Consider the following 19458-nt stretch of genomic DNA (forward strand, 5'->3'; position numbering starts at 1 on the left):
CCAGGAGTCAAAGAGTCAAGAGAAATGTGAAATGAAAAGCCAAGCAAAATAACAGGTTCTTCTGCTTGCTGCTTCCTCCCTCCCACTCCAGACACACACACACACACACACAGAGTCTCTCTCTCTCTCTCTCTCCAGAGTTCTGAGCTGGGGAGAGGCCAGCTTCAGAGAGAAAGAGCAGAGTGAGCAGCAGGAAGTGTCCCTGCACTTAGCCCCCACCTCCACCCACCCCCCACCCCGTGACCCTATGGCTAGGGGACCTAAGAGAAGAGTGGGCCTGAGTCTGGGGCCCCCTTGTATGGGACCCCCGGCGTGTGGTACCTTGCAGACACTCTCCCTTCCCCTGGGCCCAGGCAGAGAGTAGTTGAAATGGTAGCACAGCCTTTCCAGGTGTTGGAGAGCTTGACTCTTCTTATCTCCCAAGGGGTTTAGAAATGACCCACAGTTTTCCATGGCCCGGGATGAGGACTTGGCTGCATCTCTGAGGAATCGCCATGCCAGCCATCTGCTCAGGGGCAAGGTGAGGCTGGCATCCTCTGAACCAGGCACCTTCTGGGTCCAGAGACAAACAGGCTGAGCAATGGGACCAACTCGGGAGATGGGCAGCCTGCCCCACCGCAGCCCAGGGCTGGCTGGGGCTTTGTGCACCTGGAGCTTCAACTCAGGACAGATAGCAGGGGAGAAACACGGAAAGGAGCTCGGAGATGGACTGTGAGTGGCTTAGAAGACTTGAGGTGACAAAGATAAAGCTCAGAAATAACCAGATCAAGTTGCCTGTGTCAGATGGCTGTGGCTTAACACTCTTGTTCAGAAATCAGGCTGTGTAAGTCCCAGGGCAGCACAACCATCAGTTGGATCTTGGGCAAGCTGTTTTGCTTCTCCCGGTTTTGGGACAACCCTCCACCTCACCCGCCCACAACCCCTGGCTGTTCAAAATGAATGGTTTTTTTCCAGCTCTGCTAGTGGTTCTACAGCCTCTAGGGGTGGGACAGCAGCTGACTCCAGCCCGGTTTCTACTGCATGTTTTATGTTGTCCTGCGGTGAGTCCAGGGGAGGCGGGTGGAGGAGGACAGGGAGGTCAGGGCTCTGCCGCCTTCTGTCATTTCTCTTCATCAGGTGCCCCAGCGCCCCAGCTGAGGGAACTCCCCGGCCTGCGCTGAGAACACCCTCCTCATCAGCGATTTAAAAATAGTCCTGTAGAGGGCGCAGTTTCCTCGTCCCAGAGGCTGCGGAGGTTCAGTCAGGTTCTGAATACTGTTCCGTCCATCGGATAACCTCCTCAGAGCCCCGAGGATAGTACTCCTGGGAATATGGAGAAGCGTGGCTCTGCCTCTGGCCGAGAGAAACTCCTGGCTCAGCTCTAGGGAAGGAGACAACTGCGCTGGTTCTGACACAGCCAAGCCCCTGGTTCAAGGCAGCATACAGGCTCCCCGCGCTTAGAAATCCGGAAGACGTCTAGACGGGTGCCAACAGTCTCCAGGGAAGATGTCAAAGAGGTGGTAGCATTGGGAGTAGACCTTGATGGATTTGGGGACCAATGCCAAGGCAACAGAGACAGAAAATGGCAAGGTCTTGTTAAAAGCTCTTGCTTTAAAATAAAAATTCAGTGTGTTCAAACTATTCGCTTTTAAATGGCTAATTTTATTATGTGACTTTCACTTCAATTAAAAAAAAACTGCATGAGATGGTTCTGAGTGTATGTGTGTGTGTATATATGTATATATATGTGTGTGTGTATACGTATATATAATTTATTTATTGTTGTACTAGGTGATGGTTCAAAATCCAAAGATAAAAAAGAACATATAAGGACTTCCCTGGTGGCCCAGTGGTTGAGACTACAGGCTCCCAATGCAGGCATCAGGGTTCAATCCCTGGTCCAGGAATTAGACTCCGCATGCAGCAACTAAAAAGATCCCATACAGGCCAACAAAGACCTGGCATAGCCAGATAAATTAACAAATAAATATATTTTTTAAAAAGTGTACAATGGAACTCTGCTCCAACAATGTTATGCGCCAGCCTAGATAGGAGGGGATTTTAGAGGAAAATGGATACATGTATATGTATGGCTGAGTCCGTTTGCCTTTCACCTGAAACTATCACAACATTGCTAACTGCGTATATTCCAGCACAAAAAGTTTAAAGTTTGGAAAAAACAAACCAAAAAGGATATAGAGTAAACACTCTTCCAGTCTTTCCTCCAAATGCCCAGTTTTCCATTGGAAAAGCAGCTAATGCCATAGTTCCCTCTGTATTTATCCAAAGATATTCTATGCAAACACAGGGAACTGGGTATATGTAGTCTTTATTTCCATTCTTCTTTTACACAAATGGTAGCCTACTCTGCATATGTTTGGGCACCTTGCTTTGATCACTGAATGCATCTTGGCTCTCATACCTTATATACCAACTCTCTAAATAATTTGTTTATTAACATTCCTGTGATACATTTTCTACAGATGCCATTATAATCTTCATCACTTTCATTTTTTTTTTTTTTATAGGCAAGAAAATTGAGGTCCAAGAAGATAATGCCTAAAGGTCACACATCTAGGAACTGGTGGAGGCGGGACATAAACCCAGTCTGACACAAGAATATTTGGTTTTAACCACTCAGCTTTACAGCTTCTACCTGAGGAGGCTTATTCTTTCCTACCAATGCGTAGTATCCCATTCTGTACTATATGGCGGTACCATAATTTATTCAACCCCTGCCTACTGATGAATATTTAGGTTTTTTTCCAACCTTCTGCTGTTACAAAAAAAAAAGAAAATTGCTGCAGAGAGTAAGCTTGGATAGATGGCATGTTACATGTATGTGTCTCCTCAGGATATATTTTTCAAAATGAAATTCCTGATATATTTTTTGATGGCTATTGCAAAATTGCCCTTCCTCTTGCCCCATTGATTTTCATCCTTCCCGAAGCATTGGATGCAAATCCCTGTTTCTCCAGTCCTCACTGAGGCCCACTTAATATTTTAGCGTCCAGTGAGTAGTTAGGTGCTAGTTAAGTGCTAGACCTCTATAGGTCTCCTCCTATAGAGGAGACCATCCCCTGCTTTCAAAAGCTTCCAGTCTTTTATTTTTATTGTTATTTCATTTTATTATTTGACTGTGCTAGGTCTTGTTGCTGTGAGGGCTTTTCTCCAGTTGCGGCCAGCAGGGGCTACTCTGTAGTTGTCGCACGCGGGCCTCTCATCGCAGTGGCTCCTCCTATTGTGGAGCACAGGTTCTAGGTGCTTCATCTTCAGTAGTTGTAGCGCGTAGGCTCAGGAGTTGTGGCTCACGGGCTCTAGAGCTCAGGCTCAGTTGTCACGCAGCACGTGGGATCTTCTCAGATCAGGGATTGAACCTGTGTCTCCGGCATTGGCAGATGGATTCTTTGCCACCGAGCCACCAAGGAAGCCCCCAAAACTTCCCGTCTTATTGGGAGAGGCTGGGAGACAAATCACAGAGGACCATCAGTAAACCTTTATTTAATCAATGAAGGAGTCAGACCATTAACTTGCATTTTTGTTAGTAACCTGGGTTCTTGGCCTCTTTAAAAAATCAACAGAAATTGTTAAGAGGCCAGACGAGAAAGTAAGAACAAGCAACAGGTTCCCTTGCTCACTTCCTGAGTGGGTGGTGAGCTGGTCCCTTAAATGAGGGGAGGTAAGGGGTGGATTGGTGGGTAAGGCCAGAGAGGTAGCTTAGGCGGTCTGCCCGCCCCCTCACTGGTGATGTGTGTAGAGTGCATGTGTGGTACCCTGCTTTTTTCCCTGACACCTCAGAAGCGGCAGTTGGGTTTTGGCCTTTTTGTATCCTGTTCATAAATTGCTCCAACTATCCATGCCTGTAGTTGTTCTTAGTCCTTTCAAGTTTCTTTGTATTCAGATCCTGGAGGAGACCCTTGTCTAGGTGAAAGCAAGTAAAGGTTCCCAGGTCCCAACCTGTCTCATTTTGAAGAAGACAGAATACAAATCATAGAGTGGGCTCATCAGGCCCCCTACCATGTGACCAGTTTAGGCTGTGTGTTGTGGAAAAGAAAAAAAAAAAATCACCAGGAGGTCCTTGTTCACAATTACTGAGTCTCCCCAGCAGGCCCACATTTTATTGCCCCACAAGGTGGAGAACGATTCAAATGCTTCTTCATCCAGGTCTGTTCCTCACCATCTTCAGGAAAGGGTTGGAAGACCCATAGTAGCAGCAAGAGCTTAAGGAATTTTCTATTTTCAGTGAAAGAAGAGGGCAAGTCTTCAGACCTAGATCATTTGCTAAAATTGGAATTTGGCAAGTGGCCATTAAATAATAAGTGCATTTTAGTCCTTGAGTTTTATGTATTTGTTTTATTTCATTCATTTAAAAATTAGGTCTTTGTTTGTATCCAAGTGACTTAATTAAAAGTGCAGACTCTAACCCGCATGCTGCAGTTTGAATTCTTGCTTCCCCTGCTAACTAATCAACTGTTGCCCAGGTTGTTTTATTCAGGTGCAAATACTTATTGAATTCCTACTGTGAGCGACTGGAGTGAACTGAACTGAACTATGAGCCTGGTACCTAGCAGGTAAAGATGAATAACATGAGCATGGAGGCTTCTTCAAGTGACTCCAAGGAGGAGGAAATGCAAATATCCAGACTTAACTATCTGCCAGAGGAAAAATATCTCCCCACCCCCAACTCTGCGAGAGTACACTCTTGGCTTCCATCATCTGTGGGAAGTAACAGCCCTGTCTTTGGTCTGGCACTCATTTCTATGTGAGCTAAGATTTGTTCCTATTTATACTTCTCCAAGAAAGCTTAGGGCAGCATTAGGAGAAAAGAGTGACCTTAAACTATTGTGTGTAAATTAAAATATTTCAAAGTCTAGGGGCTACCATCTGTGTTTATTAATAGACAGAGAATTATTTGACCTCAGCATGACAGGAATTTTTCAGTCATTTGGGAGGGCCTCTCCCAAGGAGCTTTGCTCCACACCCTAAAGATCAAGTGAAAATATGCTGATAGTTGGAGAACCTTAAGAGGAAGATGGAAACAGATGTTGGCTTCTTTTCCGTCCTCACCCCCGTGCGCACTCAGTTGTTTCAGTCGTGTCCAACTCTTTGTGACCCTATGGACTGTAGTTCGCCAGGCTCCTCTTTCCATGGAATTCTCCAGGCAATAATACTGGAGTGGGTTGCCATGCCCTCCTCTAGGAGATCTTCCCAACACAGGGATTGAACCCACGTCATCTGCATTGCAGGCAGATTCTTTACCCACTTAGCCACCTGGGAAGCCTGCTTCACCCCGTTACTGCTCATTAAAGACATTGTAGATTTTCTTCACTGAGTGAAAACTGCCCCTGGAAGCAGCAGCCATCTTCAGTCTTTAAAAACATTCCTCACCTGCTGGCTATAGATTTCTGAGAATGTATGGATGCAGTGATTATATCAAGTTTCCGGCATCACCACATTGCAAACCCATTTGATCACAAATGGATACTGAAGAACAGGATAAAGTAAGTATCATAAGACAGGATGGTTTGAAGGGAGGAAAATTTGATATGGTGGACTACAAATAAAAGCCATTAATTTAAAAAAAAAGCCATTAATTTTAGTCCAAGGATTAGGCCAGAAGTTAAAAACAAAAACAAGGAAACTAACAAAAATCTTTGTTTAACAAGGGTGCCACAGCTCAGCACTGGGAGAAGTCACTTTGCTTCTCTTCCTACAGTCCTGGAAAAGATGTTAATTATGTCCTGCTTGGTAGAATTGTACCAAGGTCAGCCAGCACCTGTGCAGTTCTTGCTGCCTACCAGGGATCACCTGGATTACCTCTTTTAATCTTCATAACAGTCCTCAACCACTTTGACATAATTATTGTTATTACTCTTATCCTGGGTAGAAACAGAGGCCCAGAGAGATGAAGTAACTTGCCTGAGGACACAGATAATAAAGGGCATAGTCAGGGCCAGTGCAAAATGAAGTTGTAGGGTCCTGGCCTAAGACAGGGAAGTCAATTTCTCTTCCCACAGGGGGGTGGGGACCTGCCTTCCTCGGGACTGGAGCCTCTGTACCTGGCCATGTACAGTAGCTGCCGGTCAGTTGCCATGGAACTGCCAGCCTAGGGCAGGGATGGTGGCTTACCACCCACCCCGCCAGAGACACAGAAGGTGTTGGGGGAACTGTACCTGACCCTGATCATCTCCTTGTCAATGTTCAGGCACCCATGGGGAGAGGGGTGGATGGCCACAGCTGAACACAAGACTTCCTGCTCACCACACCCCCTCTATTGAGGCCCGGTTGTTGCCCTGACAGAGGTCCCCAGCAGGTCTTAGGCTGGGGAGGAGGGCAGGATGTCAGGGCATAGTGGACACCAGAGAGGACTGTGCAGGAGCTGAGGTTCTAAGACCCCTGGGCTTGCTCCATCGTTCCATCAGACTTCACTTAAAAAACACAAATTTAAAGATAAAATGATTCAGAATTTGAAGGGCACAATCACAGAGCATTAAGCTCCAAGACCCTCTAGGTGCCTACCCTGGGTGACTGTGCTAGTGGCAAGAAGCAAGCCCTGGCCACGGGCACCCATGCTAATATCCTGACTATGGTAGAAGATCAAGCAAAATTCAAAGTCCTTTGATAAAGTCAGGAAGTAAAAATTTGTTCAGACTGTAAAAATCTTTGCTACCTCCCTGGAGAAGGCAATGGCAACCCACTCCAGTATTCTTGCCTGGGAAATCCCATGGGCAGAGGAGCCTGGCAGGCTACAGTCCATGGGGGAAAAAAAAAAAAAATCTTTGCTACCCCATGGACTGTAGCTCGCCAGGCTCCTCTGTCCATGGAATTCTCCAGGCAATAATATTAGAATGGGTTGCCGTTTCCTTCTCCAGGGGATCTTCCCAACCCAGGGATCGAACCCAGATCTCCCACATTGCAGGTGAATTCTTTTTTTTTTTTTTTTTCGCCCCACCTCCCCTCTGCAGGGGGATTCTTTACCATCTGAGCCACCGGGAAAGCCGTGGAAAATTGAAAATCCTTTGAAAAAGTCAGAAATTAAAAATTTGTACAGACTACTAAAAATCTACCCTGCTGGTTCACCTTGAAAAGTAAAAACTGCTGTGAAATATAAAGTGATGCTGTTAGTCCCCACAGATAACTTCATTCCCAACACCTCCCTAAGGACTGTCTTTCTTTATGAAGCCTGACTTGACCTTCTCAAATAGAACTGACCACTCTTTTATTGTGCCAGGGCTTCCCTGGTGGCTCAGACAGAAAGGAATCTGCCTGCAGTGCAGGAGACCTGGGTTCAATCCCTTGGTCGGGAAGATCCCTTTGAGAAGGAAATGGCAACCCACTCCGTATTCGTGCCTTAAGAATGCCTATGGACGGAGGAACCTGGCAGGCTACAGTACACGGGGTCACAAACAGTGGGACATGACTGAGCAACTAACATTTTCACTTTATTGTGCTCCTTCCTAATTTGTGTAATTATAATGTTTAGAACTTGGGCTTTGAAATCAGACACACCTGAGTTGGAATCCCAGCTCTGTCAATAACTTGTTGTGAGACTGGGGCTAATTATTTGCATCTGTTCTTCCACTTGAGAATTGGGATAATGCAATGCTGGTGGCTCCAGCACTGCTCTATTGGATAGACTGAAGGATGGCAGTCTGGTGGAAATGAGGCCACAGGACTTGTCCTAACCTATTGAAGGAGGAAGCAGACAGAGCTCGACTCCATCTTCGGCCAGGCTGCCAACATTAGGCTACATGCATGGTTACCCTCCCATAGGACTCTGAACTTTGTGCCTGGTGTCTATAGAAATGGCATACCAATGGAAAACCAGACCCCCAGGATAAAAGAGCCTCAGGACTTGTACTTGGACTCTCCACAGCCTAGAAGAATATGCTAATTATCTCTGTAACAGAACAAAGTTGTAAATTCCATTATGTTTATCGGGATATGGGGATTCCCTCGTGGCTCAGCTGGTAAAGAATCCGTCTGCAATATGGGAGACCTGGGTTCGATCCCTGGGTTGGGAAGATCCCCTGAAGAAGGGAAAGTATACCCACTTCAGTATTCTGGCCTGGAGAATTCCATGGACTGTATGACCACAGGCCTATTGATAAATGTCCATTGTTTAACTATCTAGGCTTATGACACATAAATCATGGGTTAACTTTGACCATATCTCTCTTTTACCTTGTCCAGACTAGTTTCAAGGAATTTGGGGAGGTGGGTTTGAGCAAGTACACTTAGGGTATATAAGGTTTTCACAAAAACTAGTCGGGGTCCTTGGCTAAGAGGAGACTCTGCCTTGGGTCCACTGGCGTAATAAACTGGACTCCACTATCTGTATTGTCCTTCTGAATGAGTTTGTTTCCTGGAACGCGTGGCTACAACACTATGATTGCAAAAGTAAGCACATTTGTTTTCGCTTAGATTTTATGTTTACTTTGAGTAGCTTTGATACTGGTGGTGGGGCAGTCATGGAGATAAAGAGGGGAAACAGCATTAGTTATTGATGAGACTAGTGCTTACCAGTGTCTGACACCAACAAAGGTAACTGCAAATATTTATTATTAGTTTTTTCCAGCAGACTGAATTTTTTGAGAGTTGGGTCCTGTTTTGTTCACCTGTGTCTAACACAATGCTTGGAGTCAAATGTCTAATTTAAATGAATTTTCTTTGCAATCTACACTAACAGTGAGGATTTTATTGCTAACTTAGGACTTCCCTATAGCTCAGATGGTAAAGAATCAGCCTTTAGTGCAGGAGACCCAGGTTCAATCCCTGGGTTAGGAAGATCCCCTGGAGAAGGAAATGGCAATCCACTCCAGTATTCTTGCCTGGAGAAGCCCATGGACAGAGGAGCCCGGCAGGCTCCTCTTTGTGACAGTCGTGTCACAAAGAGTCAGACACAACTAAGCGACTAACACATTCATAACCCAGGAGGGTGAATAAAATAAATCTCTTAAGGGCTTTTATATGGTTAGAACCACAGATAAAAAAACAAAAAGTTTGGAAAAAAGAGGTCTACAAGGCCTTTTATGATCAAACATTCAAACCTATTCCTAAGTGCCTAGCACTTGATTTGTTTCATTTTTGTCTGCACTTAAAATAGTAAGGCTTCCCCTTGTGGCTCAGCTGGTAAAGAATCCGCCTGCAATGCGGGAGACCTGGGTTCAATCCCTGGGTTGGGAAGATCCCCTGGAGAAGGGAAAAAGGCTACCCACTCCAGTATTCTGGCCTGGAGAATTCCATGGGCTGTATAGTCCATGGGGTCGCAAAGAGTCGGTCTCAACTGAGCTACTTTCACTTTTCAAAATAGTAAGCCTGAACATCACTGATGGGGATTTGAAACTCATTCGGTGAGGTTCCATACACTACGCTTTCGGAAGTTTTATTCCAAAAGGGCGAGGAGAAGAGAACTGCAGTGAACCAACGCTCACAACTTGGTGACCGCAGGATCACTGGGCGACGGCGACATTCTTGCTATCCAATCGCCGGGGAATCTGGAGCGAACGCTCTGGATTGGTCAGAGAAAACATCCCTCCAGGTTCATTCAAGGAGGGGCTTGGTGTGGGCGCGGCCGGCAGAGCATTTTGGCCAATCAGAGAACGCATGGGGGCGGGCTTGGCAGCAAGAGGGTGAAACGGAGCCTATCTGAAGGCGACTATCCGCCAATCAGATCCGCCTGTCGCTAACGGAGGGGGAGTGGCCTCCGGCGGCGGGTTCCCTACTGCTGAGGCCCAAGCGTGGAGGAGGTGGGGCCCCGGGGGGCCTGGGCGGGGCGAGCGGTGTCGGCGGCGGAGCCGGATACGGGCGGCGCCGCGGCCGCCGCGGCCCTGGGGATGGGCGGAGCCCCGGCCGCCAGTGCTGGTGGCCGCTGCGAGCGGCCGCCTCTGCTCCCGCGCGTTGCTGCTACCCAGGGTGGCGGTATGCTGGGGAAAGGGGTAGTCGGCGGTGGCGGCGGCACCAAGGCGCCGAAGCCCTCCTTCGTGTCGTACGTGCGCCCCGAGGTGAGGGGGCGTCGCGCCGGCGGGGCGTCGTGCTGGAGTGGCCGGGGCGGGGGGCGCCGGGAGCCCCTTCCCTGCCTCCGGAGGGCCGCGAGCGCTTCCTGTCCGTGTGCCGGAGGGGAGCTGAGCGGGATGAGGGCCCAGGGGCGCGCTGGGACTCCGGGCGGGCCCGGGTGGGATTCCCTGACGCGGGCGGGCAGGTGCTCGAGTGCAGGGCCCGCCTCACCGGGATACCAGGTGAAGGGGCCCTGGCCGGGAAGGTCCTGCGGCCCGGCTGGCTCCTGGCTACAGTAGAGGGGAGCTGGGGTTTGGGGCACCACGGGAGGGGAAGGGCTGGGGGGACTGACCACCTTCCCCCCACCCCCAACTCCGGGGACCTGCGTAGAGCTTGCAATCCCGGCGGGTGGGTCTGCCCTGCTCTCGGAATTTCTCAGTGAGTCTGTAGAGCTTGCTTATCTCAGCTGCTTGCTTCTAAGAGTGCTATCTGATGCCGCTGGCGGGATCCCGTGCCCTGCTTCCCGCTTCCCATCAGCACTCCTGGGAGAAAGTGGGGTCGGCCCGGCCTCAATCAGTGTCTATCTCGTCCTTGTAAATTCCCCTGTCGCTTCTTCCCTCTTTCATTTCACTCCCTCACCATCAGCCTTTCCACCTCCTTCTGGCCCTCCTCCTGGAGTTTTACTGTCAAGTTCATTCATTCATTCAAAAGATATTTTTTGAGCTCCTACTCAGGGCCAAACACTGTTCTAAACTGCTTGGGTTATACACCAGTAAACAGAACAAATATCCCTGTTCTCTGGGAGCTTATCTGAGGGAGAGAGGAGTAAACAATCGATAAAATAGATATAAGTAATTATATGGTATATTAGAAGTTGCAGGTGGGATAAGAACAGGGATTGACTGATGGCCCATGGGGCAAAGAACCTGCCTGCCAATGCAGAAGACACAGGAGACATGGGTATGATTCCTGGGTCAGGAAGATGCCCTGGAGGAAGGCATGGCAACCCACTCCAGTATTCTTGCCTGGAGAATCTCGATGGACAGAGGAGCCTGGAGGGCTACAGTACTTAGGGTCGCAAAGAATTGAACATGACTGAGTGACTAACACTCTTTTTTTTTTTTCAATTATATGGTGTATTAGAAGTTGAAAAGTATGGTGGGAAAAGAAAAGACCCGCTTTTCCTCCTTGCACATGGGGCATTTGAGCAAGGACTTGAAGGATGCTTGGGATCTGAGGGTAGAGTCTGGAGTATTGGAGGGCCATCAAGGAATCCAGTCCTGCAGAATCCAGTGAGGGAGGGGGATCCCTGAGTCCTGGGAGAGGAAGTTAGGCTGCAACTTGTAGGCCACGCGGAGCTCCTGATCCAAATGCCTAATGAGATGCATTTTCATTTTTGATTTCTGAAGGGCTTTTTTTCCCCTGCTCCTCTCTCAGCACTTTAATCAGCAAGGGGTGCAGAAGCATTGGCAAATTCTTGTGCTGTCTTCCCACCTCTGTAAAGCAGAGGCAGGTGGGCTGTGAGGAGAGGTGTTCATCAGGGAGTGCTTCTATAAAACCACCAGCGGCCTGAAGCCTTTGCATGTGTATCTTTAAATTCAAATGTGTGTCTTTTTTTCCAGTGCAGAGTCCTCTTCTTATTTTTAGTCCTAATTTTAAAATAAAAACCACTTCCTCTGTAAATGCTTGATAAGGAATCAGGGTCATCTTGAATATTCAGCAGGCTCCCCTTATAGTATTGAGGGTAAGTAATGTGGTCAGTTTCTCTTTGTGTCTTTTTGATTGAGCCTGGGTTGAAATGCAACTGATCTTTTAACCTTTCCTCTTTAGTGAGTTTCGACTGCAAGCGGAAAGTCTTCTGAAATGTGGCCAGAGCTCAAGAATGTTCCAATTTTTTATCCACCAAGCACACATGTTGTAATTAGGCATATTTTCCCTCTTTGCCCACAGCTCCTGATATATTTCCTTTGAGGGATAATTAGGGAAGGGGAGTGGGTCAACCCCAAAATAAGCCTGAAGTGGTCGAATTTTTCAGATCCTTATAGTTGGCAGTTCTCTTTCCTCGCAAAAAAATAATGCTGTGTAGACATTATGCTTCTTTGTTGAAATCTGTCTCTAAAAATATTTTGTGACAGAGGATAAGGCTCTGACCTAAATTGTCTATGAGTTTTAGAAGATAAAGGAATGAAGGAGTGAGGCTGCAATTTGTCATTAAGTATGATCTAGCTTTTGCTAGCCATTACATTATCGGAAATACGTGTGAGCAGTTTTGAGGTGTAGCTTTGTGTCTCTGAGAGCCCTGGGTCTGATAAACTCCTATTGGCTCACTTCATAGGAGTCCTTCTGAAGATTGTCATTCTGCTGTTCCTATTCCTTTCCCTCATATCAAGTTCATCTTTCGTGCTTTTCATGTGTGTTTTCCCATCACTTCCTTGTATGCACTTTGCTTTTGTTAGCTGGGAGGTCGCAATTTCTCACACCTCTTTTTGCTGGTAGATCACTAAGCCGCCAGAACAACCTTCAGGATGTAAGGTGCTTTACAGTACCTGTGCCCAGTGATGAACTTGTTCTTGACTGATCAGATCTTGTAAGATTTAACAGGATCTGTGTTCTGTATGCCAAAGAGGCTATTAAGAGTTAGCACTTTCTATCAAAAGCAGAAGGCTTAACTGGGTAAAAGTATTTGAAGATGATGCTTTTACACATAATGACTTTTTATTTTTCCTCTTGTGTTCAGAAAGGGTTGGCATTGGACGGCCTAAAATGAGAGATAGGAGTGTACTTCCTCTGTTAACATTGGATCTCTGCCACGGTAACTTGGCTCTTCTGTCACTGATTCTCCTAAATCAGTGAACGTGCAAGTTAAAATCTTGAACTGTAATTTAGGAACTCTGGTCATGTTTTGTAAACTCTGTCCAGAGGGTGGCACATCAATAAATTTGGTAAATGGGAAGTCGATGGGTTTGGAAGCTGAGGTGAACAGGAGGGAGAGAGCTGGGCCGGTCTTGGTGGTACCCAGTGGCTGGTACCTGAAAAACATGTCAGCACCTTCACCCCAGCACAGGCGCGGGCACACGGCGCCTCTGTGCACTGGAACCCTGGATGCTGAGCTCTGCTTCAGCGAGGTGTTCGCTTATAGTTTGGGTGCCGGCTCTTCTTTTCTTATACAGAAAACCCCTGTTTGAATTATTGTGATTCCAGAAACCATTAGTGTTCATTGTAGAAAAATAAGACAATGTAGATAAGCAAACTTTTTTTTTTTTAATGGAAAAATTGCAAGCTTGTTAGTGACTTGGAGTGTATCCTGTCAGATGTGTGTGTAGGGCATATATATATGTGTGTGTATATATATATATATTTTTTTAAATTAATATTATGGGATTAATTAATATGGGATTAATATTGCTGATCACATTATTGTATAATCTGCCCATTTCACCAGAAATGTATATTGTAAATGTCTTTCCGTGTCAATTGTCAACCTGTAACTTCTTTTTAAATTAGACCCCTTTCCCTCAACAGAGACGGACAGTGTGATGGGAGATGTTAGGTAGCACAAAGAGGCCAGGAAGGTAGTATGGTTTTAAAATGGTTTTCTGGTCAGTTACCTTCTCTGGTACCGAAGGACAACTGATTTCCTTTAGACTGTCAGTTATGTGCTCAGTTACCTTGAAATTGTAAGCTCTGGTTTGGTAATTCTTAGTGGTTAGAAATGCTTACTGTCTGTACCTGGCTGTTGCTGCTGCTAAGTCGCTTGAATCGTGTCTGACTCTGTGCGACCCCATAGACGGCAGCCCTCCAGGCACCCCTCCCCCCCCCCCCCCCCCGCCCCGTCCCTGGGATTATCCAGGCAAGAACACTGGAGTGGGTTGCCATTGGCCTTCTCCAATGCATGAAAGTGAAAAGTGAAAATGAAGTCGCTCAGTCGTGTCTGACTCTTCGAGACCCCATGGACCACAGCCTACCAGGCTCCTCCATCCATGGGATTTTCCAGGCAAGAGGACTGGAGTGGGGTGCCATTGCTTTCTCCGCTGTACCTGGCAGCTTGTATTAATAAATAAAGCACCACTGTGTGTGTGTGCGCTCAGTCGTGTCCAACTCTCTGCGACCTCATGGACTGTAGCCCGCCAGGCTCCTTAGTCCATGGAATTCTCCAGGCAAGAATATTGGAGTGGGTAGCCATCCCCTTCTCCAGGGGATCTTCCGACCCAGGGATCGAACACAGGTCTCCCACATTGCAGGTGGATTGTTCACTGCTGAGCCACTGGGGAGACCCCGTTAAATGGTGGTCCTAGGAGAAAGTTCTGACTTAATAAGAACGGGGTCTCTCGTGATGAGAGAGCTGAATAAACGCCTCGGGGTGCTTCTGTGTCGCCCTCTGAAACTAAGACCAGGAAGAATTCATTCAGCTTTGAGGGTCTGCTCTACTTGTGCCCGTGTTCGTGTGTTATGCCAAATACGGTGAAGATGTACTTTCTAGTTGAGTTTAGGTCAGTGTTTGACTTGAACGTACTAATAATAGTCATTAGTTACTTAGTTGTGAATTTTTAGAGTTGGAAGAGAATATAGAGATGATCCAGTCTGCCCCTGAACTCTTGGTCTGTTCTGTTGATGTGGAAATGAGGCCCCTTAGGGTTAATTGGTACAGTGCTTTTGTAGAGCAGGGTTAAGAGCTGTCTCCTGAGGCCAGCAGTGCCTGTGACTAAGCCAGACCCACAGGGGTTCAGGAAAGGTTTTACATAGATTTGAGGAGAAAGACAAGAGATATGAAGACTGAGAAAAGTCCAAAAAATCCAGATTTAAAAGCCAGTGCTTTTCATTGATTCCCCAAGGGAGAAGAATGCATCTGATTGCCTCTTCCTCACTTAGGGCCATTTCTTTTGGTTGGGGTGGGGGGAGTGAACCTGTGATCCTGTATGCTTCCCAGAGCTAGGACTGTGGGTATATATTAAAATTTAAAAAAAATTTTTTTACTGGTATTGATAAGGCACTTCTGTGTCCCAGAAACTCCTTATCTCATTTCATCTTCATCTGTCTTAATGCGGTGAATACTACCGTGACCTCTCTTTTTTGTGTCTAGACGTGCAAAGTGAGACCCAGAGAGTACCCTGCTCAGGGTCACAGCTGGCAAGGGTGGGTGCCAGGATTTAAACGAGGGTGATCGGACTTCAGGGCCATTCTCTTATCCTTCTGTTTGTGCATGCCGGGGATATCGTATGCCTCATTAACGATAGGCATGTAGGCATGCCTGGTGTTTGCACATGAGAGTGCTTTTTCCTATTCTCTAGCAGCAGTTTCTTACTTGGCTTTTGTTAGGTTGTCCACCAGGGGATCATGAGCAGATATGGGGCTCATTGGAGATATGATTAATTTGTTCAACAGATACTTACTCAGCACTGGCTGGTGATTGGCACTGTTCTAGATGTTGGGGATCCAGGACAGATGAAATGATTGAGATTATTTTTTGGTGGAACATGACAGTATTGGACTATTAATGCCAACTTTGATGACTTTGATGGGTCGATGACAAGAAGATATTGGCTTATCCTAAAACAGACCTCCTTCCTCAGTTCTAGCAAGAAAGGAATACCTCTGAAAGCAAAATCTAGATCCATTACTTTAAGATCCTGTGACTTCTTCTCCATTCCCAACTACTTTTTCTAAGGGCAGAATTTTCTCCTTGAGCTTTGAGATCATCGGTAGTGACTTAACAGGTTATTAAAAGACATGGAGTTCTTCCTGAAACGACCACTTTCCTAGCTGTGGCTTTAGCCTGATGGTCTGTGCAGAGCTTCCGCTTTTTCTCTGTTGCATGTGCTTCCTGCGGCATCTCCCTGGGTCCCTTCCAGCACCACACAGCTTCTGCAGAGGGAGCCCCAGAAGATGTCAGGAGGCTGAGGGCAGGCAGTCCTGCCTGCAGCCAGCCACAGCGGCCACTGCAACAGCCCCCATCGTGGCCACCACCCTCCTGCACCCTGCTTCTGTCTCTGATGTTAGAACCAGCCGTGCTCTTAGAGTCTCAGGCTGTGGGACACCCGTGCTTAGAAACTTAGAAGTTCTGGATCCTTCTCTGCACATGCTCAGCTGCATGTTTGGTGTCCTTTGACTACGTCCACAGGAAACCGTCCTGTGTGACAGTGTGTGTCAGAGAGAACTCAGTTTTTAGGGGGTCAGAAAATTTTCTTTTGTCACTATAAAAGATGTATACCTTATTTTTATGATAAAGACACTATTGCCGACTTTGGAAGTTAGGAAAATGAAACTACCCTTAATATATGCTACCCTAATAACCAAAGTGACTATTTCCATTTTTTTCTTTTAGTATGTCCAGGCTTGGTCTGTGTCTTAACACAGTTGCAATCACAATATGTGTAAAAATTTATAGCCTGCCCTGTGGTAGTCGCATTTGAACATGGCACCTCTGATTCCGGTCAGCAGAGCAGAAACTTAAGAGCTGTTTTTCCAGCAGGGAGCCACCCTCAGTTTTTCATGTGACTCCTTTTTTTTTTTTAAGTTTTATTTATTTATTTACTTCTGCACTGGCTGCACTGGGTCTTCATTGCTGCCTGTGGACTTTTCTCTCGTTGCGGTGAGTGGGGGCTGCCCTAGCCCTGGTCCCGGGGCTTCTCATGGCAGTGGCTGTTCTTGTGGTGGAGCGCAGGCTCTGGGGCACGTGGGCTCAGTAATTGTAATGTACAGCTCAGTTTCCCAGCAGCATGTGGGGTCTTCCCAGACCAGGGATTGAACCCATGTCCCCTGCACTGGCAGGTGGATTCTTAACTCCTGGACCGCCAGGGAAGTCCACACTTGTGACCTCTGATGCGATCTTTTGGAGACCGCGAGGAGAACAGAGGGTTTGCAGTTTTAATGAATCACTTAGAGTCAGCCTCTTGAGGTAGATTGGGAGGTAGGATTGAATCGGAATAATTCTGCCAACCTCTAATCTGCTGCCGCTTCGGAAGGAAGAAGAGGGGAGGTAGACATGGAGGGGGACTCTGGAGGGAGCAGACCTTTCCGAGAGCTCGAAGGGCCACAGGGCCTCCCCTTCCCCTAGGCACCTCTGCGTACCTGGGTCACTCTCCAGGGAAAGCAACCACTTGTCATTCCTCTGTCCTGCCACCTATGTGTGAGGCCAGTCCTGCCAAGCCTCAGTTGTATTTTTACTGGAAAAGTGGAAATAGTGACATCTGTCTTATCTGATAGGTGTATGTGAACAGTTATGAATCAGAGCTGTGATTGTGCACAGCGGGTGCTGCTTAGCAGAGAACTTGGTAGCTAGCTGGGTAACCTTCAGGAGATGTGGGCTTTCATTGTTACTGTTATTCAGGAGCCCCCTGGAGGGTTCCAGAAAGTCCTCAGTCATCAGTCTTAGAATACAGAAATCTTTCCCTAAGCTAAGGTGTTAATGACAGGGGAGTGTTTTAGTTGTGGCAGTTGTTGCCATGGCACCATGCCCGGAAAGTTTGCTGTGTGGTAACTTTCTTAGAGTGTTTTTCACTATCTCTGAAAGTTTCTTTTCCTCTTTTCTTATTTCCTTTTTACTTTTGAGAATGCTTTGATTATATTTAAAATTCCAGCCTAATGAGAACACTGAGTGGTTGGCTTTTTTTTCATTGTTAACATTTGGCCTTTGACATTTTGCTGGATTCATTCTGTGGACTTATTTTTTCCTCTCTCCTCATTTCTGAGTCTCTCCATCATAGGCCACATTTTGTGCATTTATCACATCTGGTCAATGATTTACCAAAGATATGAGTAAGGAAAATCAAATCACCTCTGGGAGTAATAATTCTTCTTTATGTGCTCCAAAGGCAGTAGCCAGATCGTTTGCTGTTTTGACTTTAAATGCTTCAGTCCTCGTACACCTGGCTGGTGGGTGGCCTTTCAGAGGAGGAGTCTAAGCCCTCACTTGTTCGCTTTCTGGGGAGAGGGTGGCTTCAGCCAGGAGAAAAGCAGGACTTGTGTATGAAAGCGCTGGCCGCAGGGGTGACATATTTTGAAGTCTGCCTTTTCCCTGGTGACAGATGGTCAGCCCCCGTTTCAGGCAGTGATCCTGAGCTGCTGGATTTTTTTGTTTGTTTGTTTGTTCTTGTTTTTGCTGAGAGGGTTTTTGTTTGTGTTTTTAAAATTCCTGAGAATGCCTTTGACGGGAATGGTCCCAGTTTTTTGGATGAAAAATCTCACTGCGTTCCTACCCTTTTCTCCATACATAAGATCGTATCCCTGTCTTACTTGAATCCCTTGAGGCTTCCCGGTGTGACTTCCTCTCTCTGAGCCTCCCTTTGTTTCTTCATGTAATGTTGGGTGCCCATCTTCCTGGCAGGCTTATTTTGAGCATGAGCAGAGACACCCTGTACGCCCAAACAATAACTTGAACTGGCAGAATTACTGAGTGTGTCGCTGCCATTTGCTAAGCACCGTGTTAGAATTAGGAATGAGAGAAAAAAGCAGCCTGTGTGCTCAGGAGGCCCACATTCCGCCGGCGAGATGGCACATCGACAGATGGCCACGATGCGTGGAGGTAGGTGCTGCCTGTTGACAAGTGCCTGGCGCTCCCGGGCACGGGGGAGGGCCCACTGCGGCCCCACGGCAGCATCTGGCCTCGTTGGGAGGCTGCGTGGGACTTGGAAGGGGCAGCGTTGACGTGGGCTCCGGTGTGGGGAGGAGGAGGCTGCAGGCAAGAGGGACAAGTTGGAAGACCCACAGGTGCGTGGGGACAGGGTGGTCGGGCCGTCTGTCTGCATCTCTTATGTAAGGTGCACGCGGGCGTGCAAGCGTGGCAGGTCCTGAAGAATAGAAGCCGGGGGTACCGCTGGGACCTGCGGTTTTCCCCTGTTTCTGTGGATGCTGCTGTTCAGGTCAGCCTGGCTCTTGGTGAGCCTGTAGGCAGCTTCTCATTTGCCCCATTTCCTCTTGCTCCAAGATCATGGAAGAGCTACTGCCGCAAGGCCTTCAGCTCCTTGCCAGCTCCTCTGCTGACCTAGCATCTATACATAACAGCCCTGGGGGGCTTCCCTGGTAGCTCAGCTGGTAAAGAATCTGCCTGCAATGCAGGAGACCCCGGTTCGATTCCTGGCTAGGGAAGATCCCCTGGAGAAGAGATAGGCTACCCACTCCAGTATTCTTGGGCTTCCCTGGTGGTTCAGATGGTAAAGAATCTGCCTGCAATGTGTAAGACCTGGGTTCGATCTCTGGTTTGGGAAGATCCCCTGGAGGACGGCATGACAACCCACTCCAGTATTCTTGCCTGGAGAATCCCCATGGACAGAGGAACCTGCTGAGCCACAGTTCATGGGGTCACCAAGAGCCAGACACAACTGAGTGACTCAGCCCAGCCCTGGAGGGGGACAAGGAGGGGCACCCGGAAGGCAGTGCCGTGTGTTTCTGCAGCTGCTGTTGGTCCCATCAGTTAGCTTAAATGATGAGACCGTGGTGGTCCCGTGACCGCCCCCAACCCCTTTCTCCTCTCTCTGTGTACATTCC

General features: G+C 47.5%; 1 protein-coding gene across 1 annotated transcript in view; it reads left to right on the forward strand.

The window, feature by feature from the left end:
* The first annotated feature begins 9806 nt into the window (after nt 1-9806).
* The window catches only part of MTMR12 (myotubularin related protein 12), a 65728-nt gene continuing 56076 nt past the window's right edge, over nt 9807-19458 (forward strand). Inside the window, exon 1 of the mRNA XM_061129276.1 lies at nt 9807-9983. Within this exon, the coding sequence (XP_060985259.1) occupies nt 9816-9983 (168 nt within the window). The 5' untranslated portion in view covers nt 9807-9815. The remainder of the gene's footprint in view (nt 9984-19458) is intronic.

Source organism: Dama dama, chromosome 25, assembly GCF_033118175.1.
Source record: "Dama dama isolate Ldn47 chromosome 25, ASM3311817v1, whole genome shotgun sequence".
Lineage (NCBI taxonomy): Eukaryota > Metazoa > Chordata > Mammalia > Artiodactyla > Cervidae > Dama > Dama dama.